This window comes from Ciconia boyciana, chromosome 5, assembly GCF_034638445.1.
Source record: "Ciconia boyciana chromosome 5, ASM3463844v1, whole genome shotgun sequence".
Taxonomy (NCBI): Eukaryota; Metazoa; Chordata; class Aves; order Ciconiiformes; family Ciconiidae; genus Ciconia; species Ciconia boyciana.
The window spans coordinates 68,437,368-68,463,833 of record NC_132938.1 but is presented as its reverse complement, the minus strand read 5'-3'; the positions used below and the strand labels follow the sequence as shown (position 1 = coordinate 68,463,833).

At 37.2% G+C, this 26,466-nt stretch overlaps 1 protein-coding gene across 2 annotated transcripts in view; it reads left to right on the top strand.

The window, feature by feature from the left end:
• The window catches only part of EDNRA (endothelin receptor type A), a 33,416-nt gene extending 11,262 nt beyond the window's left edge, over positions 1-22,154 (top strand). For both annotated transcript variants that reach the window (XM_072861522.1, XM_072861521.1), the window contains exons 3-8: positions 5,215-5,342; positions 12,731-12,929; positions 16,833-16,985; positions 19,135-19,268; positions 19,676-19,784; positions 21,756-22,154. In XM_072861522.1, coding sequence (XP_072717623.1) covers positions 5,215-5,342; positions 12,731-12,929; positions 16,833-16,985; positions 19,135-19,268; positions 19,676-19,784; positions 21,756-21,896 — 864 coding nt within the window. In that variant the 3' untranslated portion in view covers positions 21,897-22,154. The remainder of the gene's footprint in view (positions 1-5,214; positions 5,343-12,730; positions 12,930-16,832; positions 16,986-19,134; positions 19,269-19,675; positions 19,785-21,755) is intronic.
• The last annotated feature ends 4,312 nt before the right edge of the window (positions 22,155-26,466 follow it).

Sequence of the window (26,466 nt, the reverse complement as noted above, 5' to 3'; positions counted from 1 at the left end):
AACAATGGTCCCAAGTGGCTCTAGGAAGAGGAAGGCTCTAGAGCACTAGGATGAGATCAGAGCAGGAAAGGGCAGGTATGAAACCTTTGCTTTCATCCTCAATGCCATGTGGCAGAGAGAGAGGACCTCCTGACATGTAGTTGTTGAACCAAAGCAGTTTTTACAGAGCAGCTCAGAGCCGGTTCATATCCAGCACCTAACCCAGTCCATCTATTTTGGGCTGAGCTCCAGGGTCATCAGCAGCCTGTAAACACACAGTATCAGCCTAGTATTAGATAAACACGGAGGATGCACATGAGCATGTACTGGTGAATACTCATGTGGTTGGATTATAACATTCTCTCTTTTAGACTATATATAAATTGCTTGGGATGCACAGTGGGATTTTATCTATGTTTTGTACATCAGCTAGCATACTAATGGGGGTTAGAAAATAGCAACAGCAGTAGAATAAAATCAACTGAGTGACATTTAAAAATCATTGCAAAGGAATGTTCTCAGCGCTGCTGTCTTGTTTGTTTCAAGCTGCAGCGTCAGGGCAGAGAGGCCATATAAAGCAGCAGAGAAGGGGGGATGCTCAAGGAAGCTGCGGCTGTCTGGTCACTTTGCTGAGGTTTTTTAAGACCAACAGTAGAACCTTGAAATCTTGGTTTCTGATTTCAGTGTAAAAATATGCTGTTGACTACACTCTTTTCTCGCTCAGGAATTGCACCACAGTTGAACTGTATGAAATACTCCTAAATTGCAAATTGCACAAGGGGAAAAGTACATTTCCTTTGCCGCTTGTCTTATTTTGAAACCTCTGAGATTTTGTGAGTGGGTTTGCAAAAGCACAATCCATTTGACCAACTCATGGAGAACTGGGATACAAGTTGGGATAATCAGCCTGATTCCTCCTACCCTTGTGCCTTGAGAGAAAATGTAATCTGCTAAAATTTCATACTCATTTTGTTTGGATATTAAAACATGCAAAAGCACTCGAAGAGCAGAGCCAGTAGTCCCAGTTCTTATATTGTACCTAAGTAAATCAGGACTAATTCAATAAAATTCCTGGGCCCCTTTTTTAATACAAAATAAATGTGTTATTTCCCTCTGAAGTTTCTGTACCCTGCGAGGGCAGAACAGAGGGCAATGGACTTGTTTTGGTGTAAAATTAGTAAACCCAAAGACAGGATCAGATTTGCTGACTGAAAATATCTACAGAAGAAAAAACTGGCACCTGATCCAAGGGGAAGTAAGGAATGCATAGCTGATGCGGAATGATAATGGAGTATACCTACGGAAATTATTGCAAAGTTAATCTTAAAAATCAAATAACTTAATTCTGATCCCAGTGATTTTGATTAAAATCAACTTGAAAAGAATGTCTAATGATTTGGTATTGATGTTACTTCAATTAGTGGAAAAATGTAAGAAACAAAAGGAATAAAATACTTTCAATCTTAAAAAAAGGAGAGCTTCCTGGGGTGTGGGGAAGATGGGCATGTGCTGGAACCATGATAAAGCTTCCCTGTGAGGAGTAATGAGTTAGTGAACCTTCTTCAAGTACAACACTTTTGTTTTTGAAGCTAATATTTGCCTTGTAGTAAGAGAGTTTCACAGTCACTGCAAAGTGCTTGTTCATTTCTGTTGTAGAGTATATGGTACAGCCACAGTTAGTGCACATACATGAATAGGTGGCTATCTTTCAGTTGCCTTTTAAAGTGTGATCTATAATGATAAATCAGTTTTGCGGCTCTGGTTGGCACAGGGGATTGACAAAAGTCTGCTAGGGCCTCTTTTCCCTGGCAGTGCCATTTATAATTTAGCCTTCACGCAGTGGTGCCTGAAAACTATTCTGATTTTACCCAAACCCAGACAAGAGTCTGGAGCTGAAATACCACGTGACTACAACTGGTTGGAGACTTACCATGGATTCAGATTGCTCTTTCTTTTTCCAAATTTTTTTCTGCAGCCCCGACATAAACTAAAGCCTCATGCAAGAGTTCTAGGCAAAAGGCAAAAATATGCCCTGCAAACATTTGTTATAATATTGCAAATCTATCTAGAAAATAATTCTGTTGGAGCTTTCAGTGTATTTCATTCAGTCAATAAATACAGAAAAAATCAGACAAACTAATCAACAGCTTGCAGGTATAATCTCATTACCTTTGTTACTGAAGGTACTGACAATAGTTAAATCACCAATCCTAGTGATCCATTCCCTAGCCTTCCGGCACAAGAGGGATTTGCTTTCATCAAATATGATTGTCCTAAACTGGAATACCATTGCAAAGGTGCTCGCAGTTTCTCTGCTGTGGTCTTGATGGTAAACAAGCTACTCAGCTCTCCTTGAAGAAGGTGAGTTCTCAATATGCCAGAAAACACACAGCAACATATAGCAACAGAACAAGAGCAAATGGAACCACATTTATATGATATTCTAACACTCTCAAGAAATAGAGAGTAGACAAACTTGGATTGATCCTATAGCTTATGTTGAGAAATCTAATTTTAATATTCAGCTGAAGAGAAAAAATAATCCAGTAAAAAATATAATGCCTAACAGGTAACACCTTATATTTAATGAGCAGTCATACACATAAGTTTGCTTCATAGTATTAACACCTGGTTGGCTGAAAGCTACGAATTGCTAAAATCTGTCTTGAAATACAAGTAATCAAATGATAACATGAATATGGTCCTAGAGAGACATAGGCAGCATGTAGTACATAGCTGCTTCCAGCATTTTTGAGGTATTATTTGGGGAAAAAAAAGCACAAGTAATTTAGCATTGCGATGAATGGCTATAAAAAAGAGGGGATGTGAAAAAGCCAGATCAGGACTGACTATAAAGAGAAGATTAATTCCTACAAATCTGGCATTCAGTGATAAATATCCTGTACTCTACAGCAAAGTGCTCTGAAAAAATCATGCTGTGAAAAAACCAGAAAGGTAACTCCTACCTTAACTGAGATAAAGACAGATGTGAATTTTAACTCCCCATAGTTAACATTTATATTGTTAAAGGTAGTGATTATTGTATGTTTCAATGTAACAGTAATTTGCACAGAAATAAAATGTTTACTTTGAATACTACAGTCTTAGGCTACAACCAAAATTTGTTTTTCTAATTCTGCAGACAGAATCCACCCACTCTTACTAGATGAGCGTGTTCCAGAGCCTAAGCTTGTACTGAAAAAAATTTCTAGTCCTTGTGGTTGCAAAGATAACTCTCAAAACGTGAACTGACTGTAAGCAAAGTCTGCCCAAGTATGAAGCTGGCCTGGCAGTACAGGTCTGCAAGAAAGTAAACTCTGAAAACAACAATTCAAATTTCTATTGATGTAATCATATTCCAAACAGTATAATCTTTGCTGAGTTTTTAACTGTAAAAATGTTAAAAATATATGATTCATAGGTTGTGTTTATCATTGAAAGAACACAACTAACTTTGCATGCAGAATGCAATGGCATCAGTCCTTGCACATTTGTGCAGATGAAAGTATGGTTCCTTGTTCTTTCTTTTCCATTTCGCACTCTTGCCCAGGGACAGCTAGACTGTGGCACATCACACATACTGTATTTATTGGAAATGCTTGTTGTGCCACCAGTTTATCTCCACCTCATGCACCTGAAAATAAAACTGTTGCAAAGTTTAAATCTATTTTAGTTCCATAAAACAGTCCCTGGTCTGGATCTGACTATCTTCAAAAATTCCATAAAATTAAGTTTTAGAAGCTTTCAGCAGCTTGGGTTTGGCTTATAATTGTTACTCCATAGTGTATCATTTGCTGTCTTCCTCTGAAGCAAACAAAAACATCTCCAAATTTAGAGAGTACCATCAAAATGTTCTGTGTTCTAGACTTTTTTCAGTAAGGCTTAATATAAATCCAATGACTGCACAGTAGTAATAATTATTTAATTATCCACTAAGACAATTATTATTACTGCCTTTAAAAATGTGCCCCCTGTTTATATAGGGGATACAACATCCACTAGGATGTTGACAAAGTTACATATCTGGCTCAAGCACTTGATATTTTCATTTCAAATCTCATGCTTTCTATTACACAACCACTTTAACAGAAGTTGATAACAGCATAAGGACTGCTGGGCTATATCACACAAAGAACTCGTCTTACCTCTTACTCAGTATCCTATCCCTGACAAAGGCTCAGTAGCAGAGACTTAGGGAAGAAGATTAAAAAAATGGTAGTGCAAGAGTGACTCTTCCCCTTCTGGTGAGAAGGTTTAGTGACTTCGTTTTTCAAAAGAACTATTCATCGTGACTGTAAGATCCATTTCTTGAGTGGAATCAGCTAAGTTACTCAGCAGCTCAGTACTTTGTATGGACTTAATAATTTTTCACTTATTACATTTACTTACATTGAACGTAATGTGCCATTTTATTGCCAGGCACCCAGTAAAGGGAGATCTGTGACTCTGTAGATTGACTATCCTGAATAATTTTGTATCCTGTATTTTGTATGTATACTTGTTCAAAGCTTTAACAGTTACAGCTAGAAAGATTACTGTTTACATGCTAATTATTCACAACTATTCACATGAATCAATGTATTCATGTTCGTTATGTAAATGCCTCCTTGGAAATACTAATCTAAACCCCAGCCACTCATTCACGTCTTTCCAAATGGATGCTTTTCTGTTGCCTTGTAGTACAGCCCACATGTATGTATGATGGTAGTCCTTTAAAACATAATATGGAACAAATTATGAATGTACAATATTTTCTCCACACACTTAAGAATCTGGCAGCGAATATTGTCATGAGTTACACAGTGGTACATTTACAATGACAAGAATCTACTTGCGTGCAGCCTGAGAATTTGGCTCTGAGGTATTTCATTATGAACTGTGAGTTATGCTTTGACTGCTTGGTTCTGGGACATGGTAATTGCAACCATTTATGACAGGGTTGAGTTAGATTTTCATTATTCAATACTGGTGGCTGAAGCACAATAATAAAAAATCTTTTAACAATGCCAGCTACTATTACAACAGTACAAGGTCAACACCTAAGTTTAAACTTTCACCCTCTGTGCTTCTATAGTAGCAGTTACTTCCCAGATTCACTCAGTACTAAGGATATGCTTGAGGTGTGGAGAATTCAAGGTTACAATGGCTGTGTCAAAGACAAGAAATAATTACAATTGTTACCTACTTGCTAAGTTACTGTTTAAATATTCTGATTATTTTATATTTTCTCTTTAGCTCCTTGCTCAGAAGTGGCCTTTTGGAGATTCTGAATTTGGACAGTTTCTTTGCAAATTCCTTCCCTTTATACAGAAGGCATCTGTGGGAATCACAGTTCTTAACCTCTGTGCCCTTAGTGTGGACAGGTACAGTATGTTTTACTCTTTTGACAGACACTGTTCTTGCCCTTGCAGTTTTCTGAAAACTGGAAGCACTCACTATGGTCTTAGCAGGCAGACTACAGTACAGATGTAATTTACATTCTGTTTTTTGATATCCTGGCTATAACAAAGCACCACATCTGTGGCTCAAAGTATAATATGAAGACATTGGACTAATTAACTTTACAGGTTTTTTAAAGGTATTTAAAAGCTCTAGTAAAGCATTATTTCAATTTCCTTTACGAGACAAAAATCTATTGGGATTTGACTCAGTATTCAGACTTCTTTCTTTCATATGACCTCATGTTTGTTTTGTATTTGAACAAGATCATAATCTTTAGTCTTAAAAATAATTTTTTCAACTCACTGCTTATGGACAATAATTACAGTGTTTATTTTGACAACTTTTATAACTAATCAAGTTTTCTTGAAAAACATGTTCGAAACTTGCTTTGATAGTTTCACGTTGATAGTTTGAAAATTAATGCCTCTGCTAAAAGTGCTCAGGAAGATACATAAACCTTTTGATAGAACAACAGCTAAGATGCTTTTGAACATTATTCTTTTATGCTTTTTTTCTTCATACATATAAGGCGATAGCAGATGAAGACTTCACTTCTGTAAAAGCTATTTTTATTGGTCTTGAGTTTACTTGATCATGTTCTAGTCCAAAATATCAGTAATTCTGATACAGAAAATATTGATAAATAAAATACATTATGTGTATTAGTACAGTGATGCAAAGGTAAAAGAAACTTTAAAATTAATCTTGGTTTGGTTTTATATAAAAAGTTGATATACGAGGTTTGCAATGGATGAGTAACTTAGTAGTATCCATACTTGAAATACAGTTCCTTATTGCATTAGTAACTCATTAGTTGAACCCAGAAACGAAAAAAATGTAACACAGGCAAGTGTTCTATTTCCATTTTTGAGTCTGAGAACTATAGAAAGAATTCTATTTCTCAAACAATATCTGTCCAGCATAAAATACAATCCCATGGACTGCTCTAAGGAATAAATCATAGATCAAGCACATCTGAAACAGTTTGTTAGATAAGTTCTGACCAATGCAGTTTCACTAGCTTTAGTCCTACTGTTACATACATTTTCATAAATTGGAAGTAACTCAGCTGAAGCTACCGCTTTATATATGCACATATATGTTTTTACAAGCACTGATTTTCTAATCCTCACAACAACCAAATGCTGTTTCCATTTGAGTATAAAGTCTTGTATGGGATCAGACTCAGACTATTTAATTTCCTCCCCCAGTTTACATGCTTTGCCAAGGACATATTCTTTATCATCTGGTGCTACTCTAGTAAATGGTTGCAGAGAATGCGTGTTAGGAAACAGATGTATACAGCCAGATTCTGATATTGGCTAACATGAAGTGAATCTAGGTTAAATCACCATGAAATCAGGATCTGAGAGCACCTTCAACCAGTTAGGTTGGGCACTGGAAGTGGCATAGTCACATTAATACAAAATTCCACATCAGCTAATGTTTGCTTTTTAGTATAGAAAATGAGTAAATATGGAATTGTGTGCTGTCACAGCTGGACTGTTTCTGGTCTACAGGCGAGTTATTTTTTTCTTAAAAAAGCTCCTGAAAACTATCACATTTATAGTTATTTTGGGTGTCCATATACGGAATTGCATTCTACAAGGTAGAAAAAGATAGAGCCAATTGGTATAATGAATTCAGAGCTCCACAGCTTTGATAATTGTTGACCCTCTGCCCCTATTGCAGACTACAGCCTTAATTTAGAGCAAGATTTATTTTTTTTTCCTACAAGGACTGTTCTCTGTGCCAGCTACATCCTATTGTGAAACTCCACTCATTACTACTACCCCTCAAACAAAGTGACTTGCACTGACAGTGTATTAAGGTTTAACTGTGCATGCCCAAGGGGAACGATGTCCACTCACACGTGGAGAGGGTTTTAACAGGCTGACAGAAAACACCAAACCAGCCATTCACCCTTTAGAGGAAGCTCACATTTGTTTCAGATGCCTCTCAGGCATTTTTAAACTCTAGGTCATGATGGTGACGATAGTCTGACTCTTTTTCTAAACAGCGCCTGACTGTGACTAAGAGGAAGGGTATTTCCCTTCCTGAGCTTTTACTCTTGCTTATGTCTTGGACATAATGATTTTGATGAAGAAATGGTTTTAAGAAGAAGACTGAAGATATGGATCTCATTTAAAATGTATACACCCTCTTCTTGCCTCCTCTGCATACCAAATTGCATAGAACAGTAATCTCAGGGTAGGTACTTTCATCTGGCCCAGCTTCCAGTAAGTGTGTTAGATAAATCAAGATGTTACCACTAAAACAAAGCTCTAAGAGCTTTATTGTATTAAGAGTTTTGCGATCAACACACTGCTGGCTATCTTTAAAATGAAGAACACCCGTTATCTCTCACAAAGAAGAGGAATAGATTGGTATCAGCAACAATAGTGTAATTTAAGAACTGTTCTGACACTAATCTGGATAGTGACTGCTTCTTAACATCTTTGATCAAGTCTCTTATCTTTTCTGTATTGCTTTTCCCTCTTATAAAGGGCTGATGATACTTGCAGAACAGAAATATGTTACACTAGTGGGCCATTTGAACAACTAATTTTCTAATGCAGTCAAAAGGAATAGGGAAACAAAAGCATCTAGTCTGAAGACAGCAGGCACAGGGGACTGATAGTCCACAGACAAGCTATAGCCCATTATCTAATTTTCATATACTCCTTGATTTCATTTCATAAGGCCCACAATACATTTTCTTTTTTTAATTCTGGTTAGATACCACTATGGTAAAATTCATCCAAATTGTTCCAAGAACTAACCTGGGCCACAGCAAAAGCCACAACCATGCTGCATTAACGAGACAAATACTGGAAGGCTAACTAGAGTTCTAGAATTATTCTTTACCAAAGAATGTTGAAATCATGAAGAGGGTGTAGAAAAGCATCAGAAATGACTCAGTGGCCTTACAGATCTCAATTTGTTGCTTATCAAAAACGATACTTAAGAAGCCACTTAAATATAATATCCAAGTACTAAAATACAGATGATGTATCAGATATCCATGGGATCTTTAGCTTAGCAAAGAAAGTTATAATAAGAACCTGTAGAACAAGGTTTCAGCCAGACAAATTCCAAATGAAAATAAGGTACACTTTTTTAACAATTAGGGTCATTAACTACAAGAAGAAACCATCAGGGAAAGGCAAAGTTGTTCTGCTCTTAATGTTCTCAGATCAAAACAGGATGTCCTTCAGATCAAGACAGGATGTCGTTCTGAAAGAAATGCTTTAAGCAAGTTATAACTAGATAGGAGTGCAAAATATTTAATTGTATGTATGTATTCTTCATGATGTAATGATCCCTTGTCCTTAAATACTATGCATCTCTAAATGCAAGTAGCAGGAGGGACTGCAGAGTCCATGAAAAGCAAGTTGGAATGAGTAACTAAGAATGGGAGAAGAGGGAGGAGAAGAAAACAGAGGAGAGAGAGCAACTGAAAGGCACAATATACTAAAGTTGACAGCACATGAATGAGGACCAGAAAATGAAAAGGGGAGAGAGAAGAGGAGCCACAACATTAAACAGAGAAAAGGAAATGACCTGGAAAAGAACTGAATATTTTAGACAAGGTTGGAGACAAAAGGGAAACAAACAGAAAAAAACAAAAGTAAGACAAAACACATGCACATAGATTTTAGATTGGGGAATTAAATGTAATGCATGATGCATGTATTTTATGTCAGTTCCCTGGCAGACATCCTATATTTTCTAAGTATGAGGGAAATAAACCCTCCAGTATTTTCCCACTCCTAATTATGGGAGGTTTGTGGCTAGACAAAGATCCTATATATTACATAACTCAAAGAACACCCCCTTGAAAAATTATACTACCACTATTTTTCATAGAATCATAGAATGGTTCAGGTTGGAGAAGACCTTTAAGATCATCAAGTCCAACCATTAACCTAGCACTGCCAAATCACTCTTACAGCAGTGAGTAAAGAGACCAAGTAATTGAAGGTTAATATGCATTCAGCAAATTCTGATGTAATTACTGAGCTTCTTATGCTTTAGCTGAAACCGTTCATAAAATTATTCAGCCAATAATGCCTTATCTGATGGTTATTTGAATTGTGAACTGAAAAAAAAAATTGCTAATAAAATACACACAGGACCGAAATCCTTACTGCTGTGCATACTGATCTTCTCATGTGCAAACCAGATGTAACTCAAACAGAACAGGTACAAAAATGCAAGGAAGGAAAGAATAGGATTCACAAGTTACAACCCATTTGTTATAACTTACATAGTTACACAGGTGACACAACACAAACTTTACATTTCTTACTTGAAAAATATGTACAGTCTACAGGCCTCTGTTTGCTAAGAACATCATTCAGTCAAGGATGAGATAGTATCATGTACCTTGTACAGCTGATGGGAACGACTGTAAAATTGCCAGTCAGTAGAAAGTAAACTTCAAATTGATTGTTAAATTTCCAAAGGTCACCAATATTTGAGTCTTTGTGTGAAAGGTTATGTTTCTATGAATATTCCATTTAGTCATTAAAGCCACAATTTGATATTTGGTAAAATGAAATATGAGAGGATCACAAATTATTTAAAATTACATTTGAATCTTAATATGAATAAATGTGTGAGAAGATATGATGCTGAATGTTACTTTCTCAAGTATCTCAGTATAGTTTATTTATTTTGATGCTCCCAGAATTCCAATCTCATAGACCTCCTCCCCATGAGTGAACCATTGTCTCCCTCCTTTCTGATATTCTTTGAAGATAAGGATGCCTTTAGAAGATGTTTTTATTTTTAATCTGCAAGTCCAAAATGTCATTTTCTTTAGTATGTTCAAAATCTTTCTACATACCTTTCTGTTAAAATGATGTACTGAGAACCTGTCTGTAGTACTCCTGTGACTGTGCTGTGCATGATATTGCTACAGATATCAAAGCAAAAGTTTCTAATCTGTTTACTGCAAGAATGATGGCATACAAGGCTCTGACACCTTCCAGGGATGTTCTGTAATAATGCCTTCTGAAGTCTTTGTGAGGGGCTCATGGCCTGATCTTGCATTCATGCATCTTCCTTCCTCTAACATCAAGGCTACAGGGGATTTAATTCACAAGTGTTCCATCCTGTTAATAAGCACACTTCCAAACAAAAAAGGGGGGGTGATACAAGAAGTCAGAAGAAATGCTGTGTGTGTGAATCCCAAATTAATGTCTTGGTTAGAGGAGGGGTGAGGATGCCTTTTAATAACTCTAAATTTTACTGACCTCTGTAGCTAATGTTTTTTCCCATCAGAGCCTCTTCATTCCTTCCATTTCAGAAATTCAAAATCCAATACTTCCCAGTACACTCAAAGCATCCTAACCCAGAGTTCTCAACTACTCTTTTCCTTAAACCCTTGTTATCCTTGAGCCTTCAAGCCCATGCCAAAATTCTGTATTCCTTTCAGTCACCTCTCTACCATCCCACTCTAATCCTTCTACAACCTAATCCTCCAATCTAAAGCTTTCTGATCTAAATTTCCCTGTTTTTTCCTTCCCTTGCCAAAGCTCACCCATCCCTGCAACTCAGAGCCTACATACTTACAAATTGTATCCTCCTGCTCTGTTGAGGGCATCTCCTGCTCTTATGCCTCCAGTTAGCTGCTGTCATCAGCTAAAATCACCACCCCATTTGCTTTTCTCTGAAAAGCTTAACCTTGGCTCGTGCCTTGGAAAGGTATTAAGAATAGAGGTGGCAGCTGCACATACCCAAATGTAGCTGCCAGGACTGACGGGCAGAAAACGAGGGCATGTCTGAGGAAGAAAAGAATACTTGCCATAGTCAGGACAGTAAAATGACACAGCTCTTTCAAGTTATAATCTGATTCAGTGACTTCTTTTTCTGCCATTTTTTAAAGCACATGAACAACCTTTCTTGACTTTTTTCTCCTCAACTGAGGAAGACTATTTCATCAGTGGATGCCATGATATATCCATGCAGCACTGTAATTCCAAAGGGGAAGGTGCTATTATTTTGGGGAAGTAAAATAAGCAGTTTAGAAACTGTTGCATCACCAATGACAGAAAGCTCTCCAGCATGCATTTCAGATTATTACAAGACCAAAAATAATATTTGTTCTTTCCATAATTTTTAGATAGCACCGTCTTTGCTAAATTGTTGGAAATGCTAAGCAACTCATTTACAGCAGGTATTGCTAGACAACAGTTAAGTCTGCTACTGAAAATTTTATTTATGGACTGGTTTGTACTCTGTATTGTATGCCTATCAGTCTTCTCCAAATAATTTTTAAAACTTTTCGCCAGAGTTGACAGAGACGTTGAGGTCTCAAAGCTAATAAATTTCTACACGTTCCTTGAAAACTGGCAGACAAATAGAGGAGAAAGACCTCTCAGTTCCCTGACTGGGGGGAAAGGCTGCAGCCTAGTAACAAGAATCCTCCAGCACTGGAGGGACAGAGAAGGTAAAGAGAGGAAGAGGACAAGGGAGAAATGCATGGCCTGTATTTGAAACTTCTTTAAGAGTTCTGACCTTTTACCAAGATTACAGTTATGAGATGCATACACATGGGAAAGTAGATTTCAATAATTCCACTTTTTACAGAGAAACTTGCTATCTAAGGGATAAAGTAGTGGGAAAATATGTTGATTTTGGCATGTACAGACTTCTTAGCCATGCACTTCAGTTTCTCATCAGAAAGGTGATGCACAGGCTGAGATAGCTGTCAGACAGTCCTAACTAGCACTCAGTTGTAGTCTAAGGCAAATACAGAATATGCTACATAAAACAAGTATTTTTAACATTGAATAGTGTAAACAGAACAAATGCATTTTCATTTCATGAAGAGTATTTTCACAGTATTTCATTGCATGGAAGCTGACCACTTCAGATAGCACTGCTGTTACAGCTGAGGTAGCTGAAGGAGATAGCTGTTTTGTATCTATTAGAATGGCTTGTGTGCCTGGAAGCTTTTTTTCTTCTGTTACGTCAGTTGATCTAGTGAAAGATATAGTCTGGCCTCACAAACCTTGCCTTCTTTAATTAGAAATCATCAGTGTAGTCCACATAGCAGAATTCCACGCAATCCCGTGCCTAAGCAGAACAATTGCAGTCAGCTGCTATCCAGCCCTTGATGTGCTCTGCTGTGTCCTAGGTGGCTTGATAGCTGGCAGAGCCCCTGGAACAAGCAAAAACCCAAAGCAATACAAGTTTAAGATGTCAGCTTTAGGATTTTACTTAATATATAAAATTGAACCAAGACCTTTGAATTTAAGGAAGAAACTGAAGGTTGGAAACTAATGTCTATCTCTTTCAGGTATAGAGCAGTTGCCTCCTGGAGCCGTGTTCAGGGAATTGGAATCCCTATGATCACTGCTATTGAAATTTTCTCCATTTGGCTTCTGTCCTTCATACTGGCTATTCCAGAGGCAATTGGTTTTGCTGTGGTACCTTTCAAATACAAGGATGAAGGTTACGTTACCTGCATGCTCAATCCTACAAATAATTTTATGTTGGTAAGTAACATCCTTTCTTCTCTTTTTGGAATCCACAGTACATAGGTTAGACAATTAAGATACTGGATCATAATACACTTCATTCTTCTATTAAAGTGCAAAATGTATTCCGATGTATATTGGTGCAAAGAGGATCCTTCATTTACGGTGACCTGTCTCTACCTGCAGCCAGGGATACTAAATGGGGCTTTACATTTTCATTTCTTTACTACTGAGGATTCTTAATACAGAAATTTGCAATTTGGGCCTGCTTAAAGTACAATCAAGAGATGTTTCAGGGTAGCCAGAGCCTTGGAAGGTATTGTGTTTCTAGGTATAACACCTTGGAGTTTGTAACTGTCAAAAACCATGTTTTGCCACGATTAGTCACCATTTTGCATGCTGTAGCCATCTCTTTTGGCAGATAAAGAAAAGGGTGGGGCCATGCTCTAACATAACTTTTCCTATTCTATATGCACTTACAAAGTCAAACAGCAAATAATCCCTTCATTTACAAGAAATCATGACTACAAATCTGACAGACTCACATCTCCAACCTAGGTAGCTTGAGGACTGTTAGCTGTCATCTAGATACAGCAACTCAAGAGCAAGAGAAGTGCCTGAGACACACCAGGTTTCTTTGGCACATTTCATAGCCCTCATCCTCTGTGCTACTGCAGCTTAACAGTTGCCAATACCCACACTAGCTTGTTCAAAGCAAGTCAGGTGAGTAGTCACTACAGAATTAATAGATCTTTACTGCATAGGGGGATAGTGATTTTCCACCTGGCCTTACACCAAGAAAATGGGAAAATGGTATCTTAATTTTTTCTTTGTGAACCCAAAGAAGTGCCAGCCACCATTCACCCAGTAATAAAAAAAAGAGTAACCTTCTGTTTTGTCTCAGAGAAGGCAAATAGTGCAAGGTCTTAAGTCTTGAGGGAAACTCCATATTTTTTTCCGGACTGTAATTTTTCATGATAGAGTGCAAGTTTCTCTTTTTTGAATGTCTGACACTTCTCCCTTTATTGGATCAGAAGATGGCTTGGGCTAGAATTGGGAAGGACAGGGCAAAATGGAGCTAGGAGATTTAGAAAATAAAAAGTGTGGATGATTAGTGTTTCTCAGAGGAACATCCCTGACTTTGGTAGGGTTACACAGACTGCAGGGATGGCAGAAAGAGCAAGAGACAATTGCAAGTGAAGACAAAAGGAATTCCCTAATGGAAATAATTAATGCAGGTGAAGACCGAGTGGAATTGCCCAGGACTTACTATATCTTTGCTTCTAAACTCTACAGACTATATGACTGTAGATACTGTAGTTATAAGAATATGATTTATGAAGTGCACACTGCAGCAAATTTCCCTTTTGTAATGGCTGTTTTTCTCCACAAATGTGCCTGGACAATCTTCACTTCTTCTCTCCCTAAGAAAAAGAACAGTTTTCTCTTCCCTCTTCTCAAAAACACTACAGTTCAGGTCTTCCATAGGCATGATAACTTTAATGATTATTGTTCTGTTCTTAATATGGTAAGTAGAATAGCTTGTTTTGTTTTATTAGCAGGAATTAGTATCTTTTACTTGCTCAGCATAATTCAAAAGCTCCAAATCTCCCCACACCAGTTCGATTTTCAAGGAAACAAACCAGGATTTATGTCCAAGCTGAGAGTAAATGCTGGACATGTCAGTCAAAATGAAGGTGTTGTGTTTCAATGTGTTGCAAGCAAGTACAAACATGAGATTAAAATGGAAACACCATTTTAACCTCAACTATAGTATTTACTACCACAAACACCACAATAAACAATTACTAAACTTTGGGAAGGATTTATGATTAACTTTTGTTTTTAATAGGAGCTTTATTCATGTTTTAAGCTATCCTTGAAAGACTTAAAAGATTCATGCTAGACCATGATTCCCAAGAGGCTGAGTGCACTGGGAAACTTGTTTAAAATGCACATTTCCTGTAGAAAACCAGTTCCATGTGGGCTTTCAAGACAAACAAAAGAATGTCTACTTCTCTTAAAAATCAACCTAATTTTGTGCTTTGATGTAAGCTTTGTGAAACTCAGATTCCACAAGTAATCATTAACAGACATTTTCGAGTAGGTTTTATAACTTCACAAAGCCAGGTCCTCATACAGAATTGATGTGTTGGTCAGGGTTGTGACACAGAACTCTATGTGTCTGTTTTCTTGACTGACAGGCAACGCTCACGAAAGCTGGTAGACCGATATGACAGAAAGTTTTCCTTGTAAATAAAGCATGGATTCACACAGTACACATTTTGTTCTGCTGCCCAACCAATATGATTCTAGTCTGACTTGGAGGAATTTGCCACGGAAAAGATGATTGTCTCCATGTATTTGTAATCCTTTTCTCTGCAGAAGAAGTGGTAATTAGATTTCCCCTCAGTACAAACTCTTCAAATATGAGGCATATGGTTTTCTGCCAGCAGAAGCCCTGTTCCCAGTGGGGGAAATTCTGCCCCCAAGGACAGTGCAACTATGCAGCAGACTGTAGCCCCACCTCATGCAGGGATGAGCTAATGAGGAGGAGGAAACAAGCTAATCAACACAATTCAAAATGTCCTGTGAGGTGGTGTTGTGGCCTAGATACCAGCAGCATACTCTAAATTAGCAAGCTCTGTAAGCAGCTAAGTCTGTTGGGGCAGAGGGAGAAAAATCAAAAGCATTCCCTTTTTCTTAGTAAATCAACTTTCTAGAGTAACTAAAGCAGATTTAAAAATTAATATTATTAAATACTAGTCTATTAATTGCATCCATTGTTTCATCTTTCAAAGTTTAGTACCGTTCAGTTTTAAATGTAAACAAGATGTCAAAAGTTTGACTTTTTCAAACAGGATTCATATAATCCTCAGTTATTAGCATTCTGACATTTGGTGTGGGAACTGTGATGTTACAAGAGCACATCCACTAGGAATAAACAAGCTAGGGGAAAGATTATGAGAAAGAAGGTTGCCTTTTACACACATCCATCTCAGTGACTAATAACACAGAGACAGGAAGTATTTAAAATGTCGTATTTCACTGCACACTTTTGGCTGAGCATAAAAGTTAAAAACCAAGATACAATATTTTCTCAAGTCTGAAAATATAATCGTCTAAAGAAAAGAGTAATTTTAAATGTTTTGTCAAATGTAGTATTTCCCATAATACATAAATGTATTAGCTCAAGCCACAGCTTAAATCACAGCTAACACTTAAAATTACACAGCAAAGTACTGCTACTCTATCAAGTCCCTCAGTGTCCTCTCACAAAAGGCAAATGGTATGAATGGCAGGCACAGGGTTAAACGTAACTGTGCCACTAGAAGCCACCAGTCCTAAGCTTTGCATATATCAGACAAACACTTATGAAGTGGCTCCTATCTGCCCAGTACATAAGCAAACCTACTACCAATCTTTTCACTGATAACAAAAGGTGATTAAACTTACAAGACATTTTGAATTTTCCTTTTTTGGAATCAGGACAGAAGCCGTAGAGGTAAATGGCACTTCCTGAGACAGGCTTTTAGTAAGATTTGTTATCTCAAACTGACACTGTCTACATTTTGGCATGTCTTTTTCATGACACTGGATTCCAGTTTTCATGAATGAGTGTAAATGTTCAGAAAACATGACCAAAAAAAATTGATTCCAACCCAAGACAGACTGCTGTCGTCAACTAGACAACAAAGGTACAGGCAGGCTATCCATACGGTAAAATAAATGTTTACACTGCCACAATTCCCACTTTGATGTTGGTCCAAAACCGATCAACAATAAGGAAGTTTACATATTGTGCTGTTTACCAATAGACAGATACCAGCGTACCAACTGTCACACTTTCCAAGACTTTTCTGTGGTAGTTTCCATTGAATCATAAGAAAATATCTTCTCTTTTCTTTACTTTATCTACAGTTTTACAAAGATGCAAAGGATTGGTGGCTGTTTGGTTTCTATTTCTGCATGCCACTGGCGTGTACTGCCATCTTTTATACGCTAATGACTTGTGAAATGTTAAACAGAAGAAACAGCAACTTGAGAATCGCTCTCAGTGAACACCTTAAGCAGGTAAATATTAGGAACACCAATGTTTGAAAATACTGTTCTTCTTTCTTTGGGTTAGCTTAGAAATGTTTCAAAGTGTACTTGAATACAGTACATTACAGAAATAGAAAGTGAGGATGTAGGTTATTTATGACATTAAGGTATTCATTTAAACCCGGAACACAAGACTAAAATCATAGTATAAGGAGGTATTGAAGCCAGCATGCTCAGGAAACTAGCCAGCTTCTTTCTTTCCTTAAGTATGTATGACAGTTGTGCTCTCCTGCTCTGCTCTTTAACCTCAAATCACTACTGGCTAAAAGCTTTGAAATTTAACTACAAAGATTTGCCAAAAAAGGTTTCTTTTTATTTGTAAAGATATGGCTCCATGCGTCCTCCCTACTTTTGGCACACTTTGATATGCAACTTTAGTTTCATATAAAAAGCAATTGTAGAATAACCTGGTTTAGAATAGAGTGGATCTTTTTTTCAGGGTTATTGCACTGTTTGCAGTACCATTACTGTAGCTGCTTTGAAAAGAGCAACAGGCGAATAGTACAAACAAATGATCATAAAGTCACTCACAGAACCACAGATCTCACTTGGCTGTTTTCACAGCACTGTCTGATGTTTAATTGCTAACTGAGATTTTTAAAACAATCTGTAGCTTTCCCCCTGCATTAACATCAGCCCCTCAAATTCCACTCTTTCTTTCAAATTCCACATTCACAGATGTGAATCCCTAAAGCAGTCCCCTCTGCGTCGGAGTGAGCTCTCTCAGAGGTTCCTCCTCTGCTGGTTCAGACCGGAAAATCCTCCCCTTGTGCAGATCCTCCACTTTTTCCCCTCCTCAGGCCCCAGGGCCTGCAGCACAGTCTGTCTTAAGGCCACACACAAGCTACTCCACCCATTAGAACTAGAATGGTATGTGCAGGGTGGGGGAATCCACCCTCCAGCTTTCCCATCCTGACGTGCAGTGCCCAGCAAGCTACTCAGACTGGTTGCTGAAGGATGTCTTTATGCCACAACTTACAAATGCTTGTCTTTTTAACTATCGCCTTCTGCCCTTCTTCCTTCCTTCCTTCCTCCCCTACAGCCTTGTCCACATTAATGTCTAGTCGCGATCCTTTTCATATTTTGATAAAAACTGCTATTATAAGAAAGAAAAAACAATAATAGTTATATTCAAAGCCTAATAAGACTTACTGTAATCGCACATTTGACTTTAAGTTTTTTAATGACAGAGCCTTGCAATGCTTGTTATTGTTAACATCACAGTGGCAGTTTCAGAAGTGGTATTCTTACCCCTTCATATGCTTCTCTTTACCAAATCCATGCCTACCAAACACCACTGGTATGCATTGTCAAAAATGCACTAAAACATTTGTAAATCTCTAGAGCCATATAAATAGCCATTACATTGAAATTATTTCCTGACTAAGTATTATGAGATTAAGCTGTAAGACAGACATTTCTAAAATTTTGTTTGTAGAGGAACTATTTACTTAAGAACATCAAGATGGCATAGCAAGGATTGCATAGCAAAATTAATATCAGTATCCCTTTATGTAACATGATGCATACTAAATATAAAATAATATACCAAAGAGAATTTGACATCCTGACTAGGTATGTGGTTGAATGGAACTTTTATTGCCAATTGATTTAAGTGCCTTGGGTTTACAGATTGCCCCACATCAAGGATTAGGTACAAGTGGTTTATCAAGCCGGTGTGATCCCAGTTTCCCTCATATGTGAAAAAGTTTTCTTGCAAATTATGCATGTTTCTCAAGGAAGAGGTTTATCTGAGCGATTGCCAGAAAACTAATCCAGAGTGGAGGAATAAGAAGGGCTGGGAAAGTAACCAGGTCCAGGAAAGCCCAGCAGTGGATTTTCCTTGGCTAACATCTACAATGTCCTGGCAATGACCTGTGTGCTCCAGCTGCTCCAGTCTCATTGATGACCAGGTTCTGTTGAGGATGGCCAGAATCAAGAACATGACAAGCCCCATAAAAAACAGTTCAGGGACATCAGGTAGTCTGGAAGCTGCACTTTGGGAATCCTTGCATGCTTTATGTAGATTACGTACTTTGCTGCCAACATCACTACACTACAATCACCTACCAATATGAATTAGGCACTCAGTCATAGTTATCTTTACTTCTTTTTCTAGCGTCGAGAAGTTGCAAAGACAGTTTTCTGTTTAGTAGTGATTTTTGCTCTTTGCTGGTTCCCTCTCCATTTGAGCCGAATTTTGAAGAAAATGGTATACAATGAAAGAGACCCCAGCAGATGTGAACTGCTCAGGTATTTCATTTTCTATGTCAATCAGTTGTTTATACTGAAAAAATATAATGCTGCACACTTGGAGTTTATGTGAAAAATGTCTTTGTGCATGCAACTGTGGTGTTAGAAAAGCAAACACTTTATTTTATGACTTTTCAGCTGCATTCATTTTCAGGGGTTTCAGTTTTAATGGGGTAGCATAATTTCACCAAATGTTGTCTGTCACCATTTCAATCACTTTCCTCTGGCTTTTGTGAACTTCTGTGAGACAGGTTATTATAGACCTGGCATGGTGTAAGATTAGATTGAGGGAGTTAGGTAAGAGAGAATTAGATTCTGTGACAGAAAAGATTGTGACCACAAAGAGCATGGATGCCTCTACAGTATATGAACAGTTTAAATGTTTTGCTTTCTCTTTTGTTGCCTAGTTTCTTGCTGCCATTGGATTATATCAGCATCAACCTGGCAACCATGAACTCTTGTATAAACCCAATAGCTCTGTATTTTGTGAGCAAGAAGTTTAAAAACTGTTTCCAGGTAAGATCTTCTTGATCAGTTTTTATGTCCAGTTAATGAACTGTATTAAACCACTTAGTTATTATCTATTTTTAACAGCTGGGAGAAGAGGCATGCAAAGGAATGAAAGATTATAAATTGTCTAGTTTACCAGCTAGCAGCTCACATAGCACACACACCAAACTGAAAGTGGAACTATCCACTTCATCTGAAATGCTAAACCAGTAAATAAGTTTGACTTAGTCCTCGTATGTAAACATGTAAACTGAGATACACACGCTCTTCTAAGTACTGTTTATCTGCATGTGACATGTACATTAAATAGAATTTGGTTGATAGCGTATTTCCCACTCTAGATGAAGACAAAGAACACGTACGTAGGACACCAAGCTGCCTGCAGTTAAACAATCCCATTAACGACTAAAATTTTCAGGCTTGAATACCAAAGCAGGCACCTGAGTTGACTTTGGCAATTAAATAAGCATTATGGCTTTTACCTGCATTTTTCCAGTTCCTAAACATGAAAACATATTTTAAGGCTAAAATAATTTGCTTGTGACACTGTGCCTCTGCAAGTCCCTGTTCACCTAATAAAGGCAGTACAGGAAGAAAGAAAATGAGAGCATATAGTGGTAAAGAAAGTAATGAAATGGAAAAGGAATACTGAAATAGCTTTATCTGCAAAGAAAAACAAAAGACTACAGGACTGTACCACTAAACTTTAAGTCTGCGAATAGGCAACTCAAGCTACTGAAAAAATGTAATAAATTATTAGAATAGGGACTACCTGTTTGTCTGTAGCCTGCTCAGACTTACAAACTATTTTAAGGGAGTATTTTCACATGATAAATAAGAACTCAGCTTTGCTTTTTACAGTCCCCTACTTCATTTGGGAACTGTGGAGAGGATAATATGCCTGAACTTGTCCTCAGGTGAAAGACAGAAGTTAACAGTGGGTACTACCAGACTGCTCCTCATATCATTAGTTCATTCTTCCCATTTGTCCTTCCAAATAAATAAAATTACCATCCAACAACTCTAATTAAAGAATTTTCAGCTATTATTTATCCTTCCTAGCTTCTTGTTATAGCTTACCCTTTCCCTTCTAGTATCAAGGTCATTAATTCAGGCAATCTTTCCATTTTGTATTTGAGTTTCTCACCCTACCTCTGTTGGTATTTTACATACCCACCCATAGATAGATAGTACATATATCTTAACTCTGGCTTTACTGCTCTGCAACACTCCCCTCTCATCGAGTTCACAGAAGTCATAGATCTACTGCTGTTATTGCCATTGCTCCTCCGAGGCCCTAACTCTTTCCTCTAAAGTAGGGATTCCATCTACACAGACTTAGGCATTAGGCACTAGTTTTTGTGAAGGGAGGGGATAGCTGAAGAATCTTTTCCGCTCCTTTCAGAACAGACAACTGAACATACCAGCCTGTGAAGAACCTGGGAGTATGATCCTGAATGACCTTCTTAACTGTGCAAAAAGATACACCTCAATATATTCACTGTCCCTTTTCCTAAACAGTTTTGCCTTCTTCTAAGATGTGAGAATAGACCTAAGTCACCAGCTGGGGAATTTTCTTCTTCTCTCCTACATGCTAAGCAGCATGCTGATCCCTAAGTTTGAAGTGCAGTGATAAAGAGGGGAAAAAAAACCAACCCAGCTCTTTCTCAAAAAATACAAATATGTATTGAGTTCTGTCAGTTCTCAATGTATTTACCTTAGTCAAACCAATTTCCCTTTTCTCAAATTTCCCTGTGAAAGTTTTTCTTAAATAAGAGGCACAGGTTGGGCCTAATTTGCTGCGTTTGTGATGTTTAATCACAAGAACTGTTTGCATCCTAGGATAAAAAATTTGCCTGAGTGCAGCTATCACTCCCTTCAGCTAGAATTGTCTGTTCATTTCTGAATGAAGAATATGGCTGGCAATCTGCATAGAGTTGATAGATTTGTGTTAACCTTTTTTTTATTTATTTCCAGTCATGCCTTTGCTGTTGCTGCTCCCAATCTAAGAGTCTAGTGACTTCAGTGCCCATGAATGGAACAAGCATTCAGTGGAAAAATCAAGAACTAAACAATCACAATACAGATCGAAGCAGCCATAAAGACAGCATAAACTGAAAATTAAGGACTCTGATACCACTTCAGAATCAAACAGGAAAAAAAAGTCACAACAAAGCTATTTCAACAGGAAGCCCAGTGACTGGTCCACAATCAATTCCGACATGTGCACCCTTGTACCTAATTCTAGAGGTGACTGAGCAGATTGACTGACTATAACTGTGATGTTCCGTGAACTGAGATCCACTGGATGGTAATTCTGTCTCTGAAAATTATATTGATGTGATTATGACACCAAAAAACTGTCTTGAACTGCACAGGTGGTTTGCTCTTCTGAATCAAGCAGGAATTGTCCAGTGTCTGTGACTGGTACAACACATTTTTTTTTACCTGGTTGTCACCTAGAATTAATCACTCTGGAATTTTTCAGAAGATATCAAAATGAAATCTGTCTGTGACTACATTTTCTCTCTGCCCATTTGTCTTTTAACTTTTATTTGTGTGGTGGACATATTCCATGCACCAGTATGTTTTGCATGTTGTTGTTGTTGTTGTTGTTTTTCAGCTTTATGTTGGAAAATGTTTTGGTCCACACCAGTATTTTATTTACTTATGTTACAATGGGTCAGGACATTAGCTGGGCAGTTCACATTTGTAGCACTTCAGTACTCAAAAATAGGAAGAGACCATTTAAAATAGCATCAACATTTGGCACTTAAGCACAGATTAATACCAAAAAAAGAGGTATTAATAATACAGTACTATACTGTGTTATTTATTCTAATGCTCTGTACAAAATAAACTTAATAAACATAATCTATATCAGTAAAAAGAATGAAAGATGCCCACAGAGGGGCACCTTACAATGTGTTTGTAATTAACCTGCCATGTTAATTCTTAAACTATATGAACCTATTAATCTATTTAGACTATAGCTGCGTTAAATCTAAGTTGAAATGAGGGTCAGTGGAACACAGTGAAACATTATTAAAGCTGCCCAAAGAGTTCTGAGAATATGGTTATTATCATAGCAACTATGCACAACACTACTTACACATTGTGAACAGGAGGTTATAGTCATAGTGAATGCAGAACTGCAGAAGTCCATAACAGTTGGATGTGCACAAGGATATTTTGTGCCTTATGCTTACAGAGTTCTTTGTCTTACTCTCACAACATTCAAAGATTTTAATGAGGTTTGATAGTTCATTAGAATTGTTAACCATACAAATGCTATGAATAATATATAGAAAATATTGCTTGCATACATGTAAAGTGGTGATTTACTTATTATTTCCATCCATTATGGTTACATGGCAAGAGATTCCTTGTTTGGCTATAAAAATTTTTAATAGGTAGCCTTTCATTAAATAGTGGAATTAAATAGTGTGGTGTCATATATAATATGCCTCATGCACAAATCTGCTAGGAAATTTATAGCATCTGTTGTGCTAGGCTAAGAAGCAGTAATTAAAATTCCACAAATTTTTAAACATCCATTACATTTTAAGTGAAAGATATAATCCTGCATATTTTCATTTACAAGGTCAAAATGCTAGTGCCTACAGTGACTTCTGCTGCACAAGTTTCCCAAATGTTTACATTCACACAAATCTTCTAAAGTATATTAAAAAAAAAAGTTATTTAAATTGGTTTATGTATTTTTGTGTGCTTTTGTCTGTGACATATATGCGTGTATAAATACATACAAAATTATGTTCATATGTTATAAGCCTAAATACAGTCTTCTGACAGTGCTCTGTAGTAGCGCCTAAGAGCATGGTATTGAATGAGACTTGGCTGAATTTTATTCAAAACATTTCATCCTCAAACTGTATCAAAAATCACAGTAAATGAGTAACAATGCTTTCCTTTGAGAAGGTTGAATTACTGAGTCTCTTTACATCCTGACACCTTCACTGCTCCTTTGACAGAATATGTGATAAAGGTAAACAGAAAACAGACATGAGGAATGGATTTAAGTTGTAAATTGTCCCTTCTTTATTTCAAGGTAGGAAAAAGCTTTGTGTGCATTCCCCTTCTGTTATTTATCCGATGGTTAGATGAACGAAAAAATTCATACTATACCAGCAAATCAATAATCTGATTGTTCAGAGACAATCTTTTCTACCTGTCTACATAAGACAGTGAGCAGTAGAGACAATCCAGGACAGAAACTTCAGGACTCTCAACTTCTACAAAAAAAAGCATCTACTTGCAAAAGTTTCAGACCCTGAAATGGACTGTTTTCAGGCTTTACCAGCACTGATACCAACCACAAGTCAGGAAAAGCTAAGTTTTCCTTCCAGCATGAACACTTCAAGCATCTATTGCTTTCAAACCAATAGTTGGCTCTAGTACATGGCAAAGATACATGCATGTGCACGCACAAAGCGTACTTTAAGCCAGTTCAGCCTAGATAGAAAAAAAAATCTTCCTACTCTCCAAAGAGCTGACTGACCTTAGCGGCAGCATTATAAAATACAAAACTTTTTAACTAAAGAAAAAAAGAGGGTAAAGTATGTAACAGATGCGAGAGGTGTTTTTTAGAATGCTTTAGAATGATTTTTGGAAGCTTACAAAAAGCCTGCAAAAACTAATTGGCGATCCTCATTCCATCTCCTCCAGCCAGTGGAAGGACCAACAGAGCCTAAATAACCGTGACAAGTGAGGTCTCCGGAGGCCTCAGACTCTTTTTTGCCACGCATGCTCTTTTGTATTTTCACTGGCAGCTGCTGCTCCCACTCACAAACCAATCATATGGACAAAGGGTGTTACGATGTGGCAATTATGGTGAGGGGGGACCTGTTTCTGTAAAACTTACTAAGGTACTTACTTTTTAAATTCTCTCCTATTCTTCCCACTGATAATGGTAAATATTCCTCCTAGTATTGTATCTACGCTCAATTCTGAAAAAGCTGCCTTTCCAAAAGAACCAACAAAAGTCTTCCACAGTTCTGAAATTCAACCATATTTAATTTTAACCTTTCCTTTTCCTGCCAAGTTCTGCAAAAAGGTGCTCTGGCATTTCTCTTTGTGCATCAAAAACAGTGTTGGTTTAATTGGGAATTTCCTCTGCTGTTGCACAGAAGCTGCTGTCACTTTTACATCAGAACAACTTTCCACAACAAGTATCCTTCCATCCTCCTCTTATTTTGTAGATGTTTTTATGTCTGCTGTTTGCATTCCTCTCAGCTGAACCAAGCCTAGCTTTTCTCTGCAGCTGACAGGATCTCTATTCCACAAGTTTCAGATTAATGTCTTACACTTTTTTTAACATTTGTTCACCATAACCAAAATCCATTTAACTATCACAATCATCTTTTTTCTGGACTTCACAATTCCCAATTCTTTTCAGTCCAGTCAGTGTAAAATTTCATTGACCGTTTCCTCTTACATACAGTCTTACATCTCAACTTTGCAGAGTTTTGGTTAATTTTAGAATCCAGTTATTCTCCTTGTTTTCAATATGCATTTTTTCAAACTACCTCACTAAACATTTCCTCTTTGGTATATTTTAGACTTATTTGCTTCAAAGATACGGCATACCTAGGTTTTCACTTGTATTTATGTTTGTATTTATTTATTTACATATGAAACTCTGTGGTTCAGACCTGACCTAGCCAGCTCTTGTGCTTTGGAAAAAAGTGCCTATGTAGTAGTTCATCAGAAATCTCACCTGATAGAACTGTTAGCTTGGTTCTGTGAAAGGAGGCTTATGCAACCCTCGTCTGAATACGTTTATTTTTCCTTTTAATACAGTCAGTTTCAGGGGTTTACCTGTCTGTCTCTCCATCTTTCAAAAACAACTCTGAACCCCCCCAATTTCAATAAATTTTACAGAACAGAGTTATTATCATAATGAAGTTACAGAGAATTTCACAAAAACTGCAGGATGGGTAGAAGAACAAGATCCTACTCATGGTCTATGCAGAAAATTGCTGAAATTGAGTTTATATGTACTCAACAAATTCACGATAGAGATGTTATGGACATTACAGATGCAGAAAAAGCTTTGATCAGAGCTTGCAACTTGTAAGACATCTGAGAATCAAACCACAACACACAAATTCTTGGAAACCAGTATTTGTAAGTTCCATTGCTTGTGGAATTACTTGCTTTTTTGCTGTTTCTCTCTCATCATTTACATATTTATCACAATCTTGTTACTATATCATTTGATTCTGTGAAGCCTTATGGGTTTCCGTTTGTGAGAAGACATGGTACAAATTCAAATTCTGCTGCATTCGTATGAACAGATTTCTGCTCATATGTCCCTGAGGCAAAGCATGCATTTTCATTAGAAGAAACACACTCAGACTGCATGCTAACATTGCCTTGCAAAATTTCTTCCAGACAATCAGTTGTGCAAAGCTTGGCTCTGCAAAGTATTCGTAATTTACACTCCTCATCCTTTCAAAGACTAAATAAAGGCAATTATCTCCAAAATCAGAGTAAGAGAAGACACATAAAAAGTTTACAGAATAGAAATAATTCCCAAGTTGCATAGGAAAAAAAACCCAACCAAAACCAGGCATGTTTAAAATGTGGCTCCAAAAGAAACACAGCTTATCATTAGTGCAAGTGTGGGAAAGGAAGATAAGAAGTAAATGAAAAAATGTAGGTCATC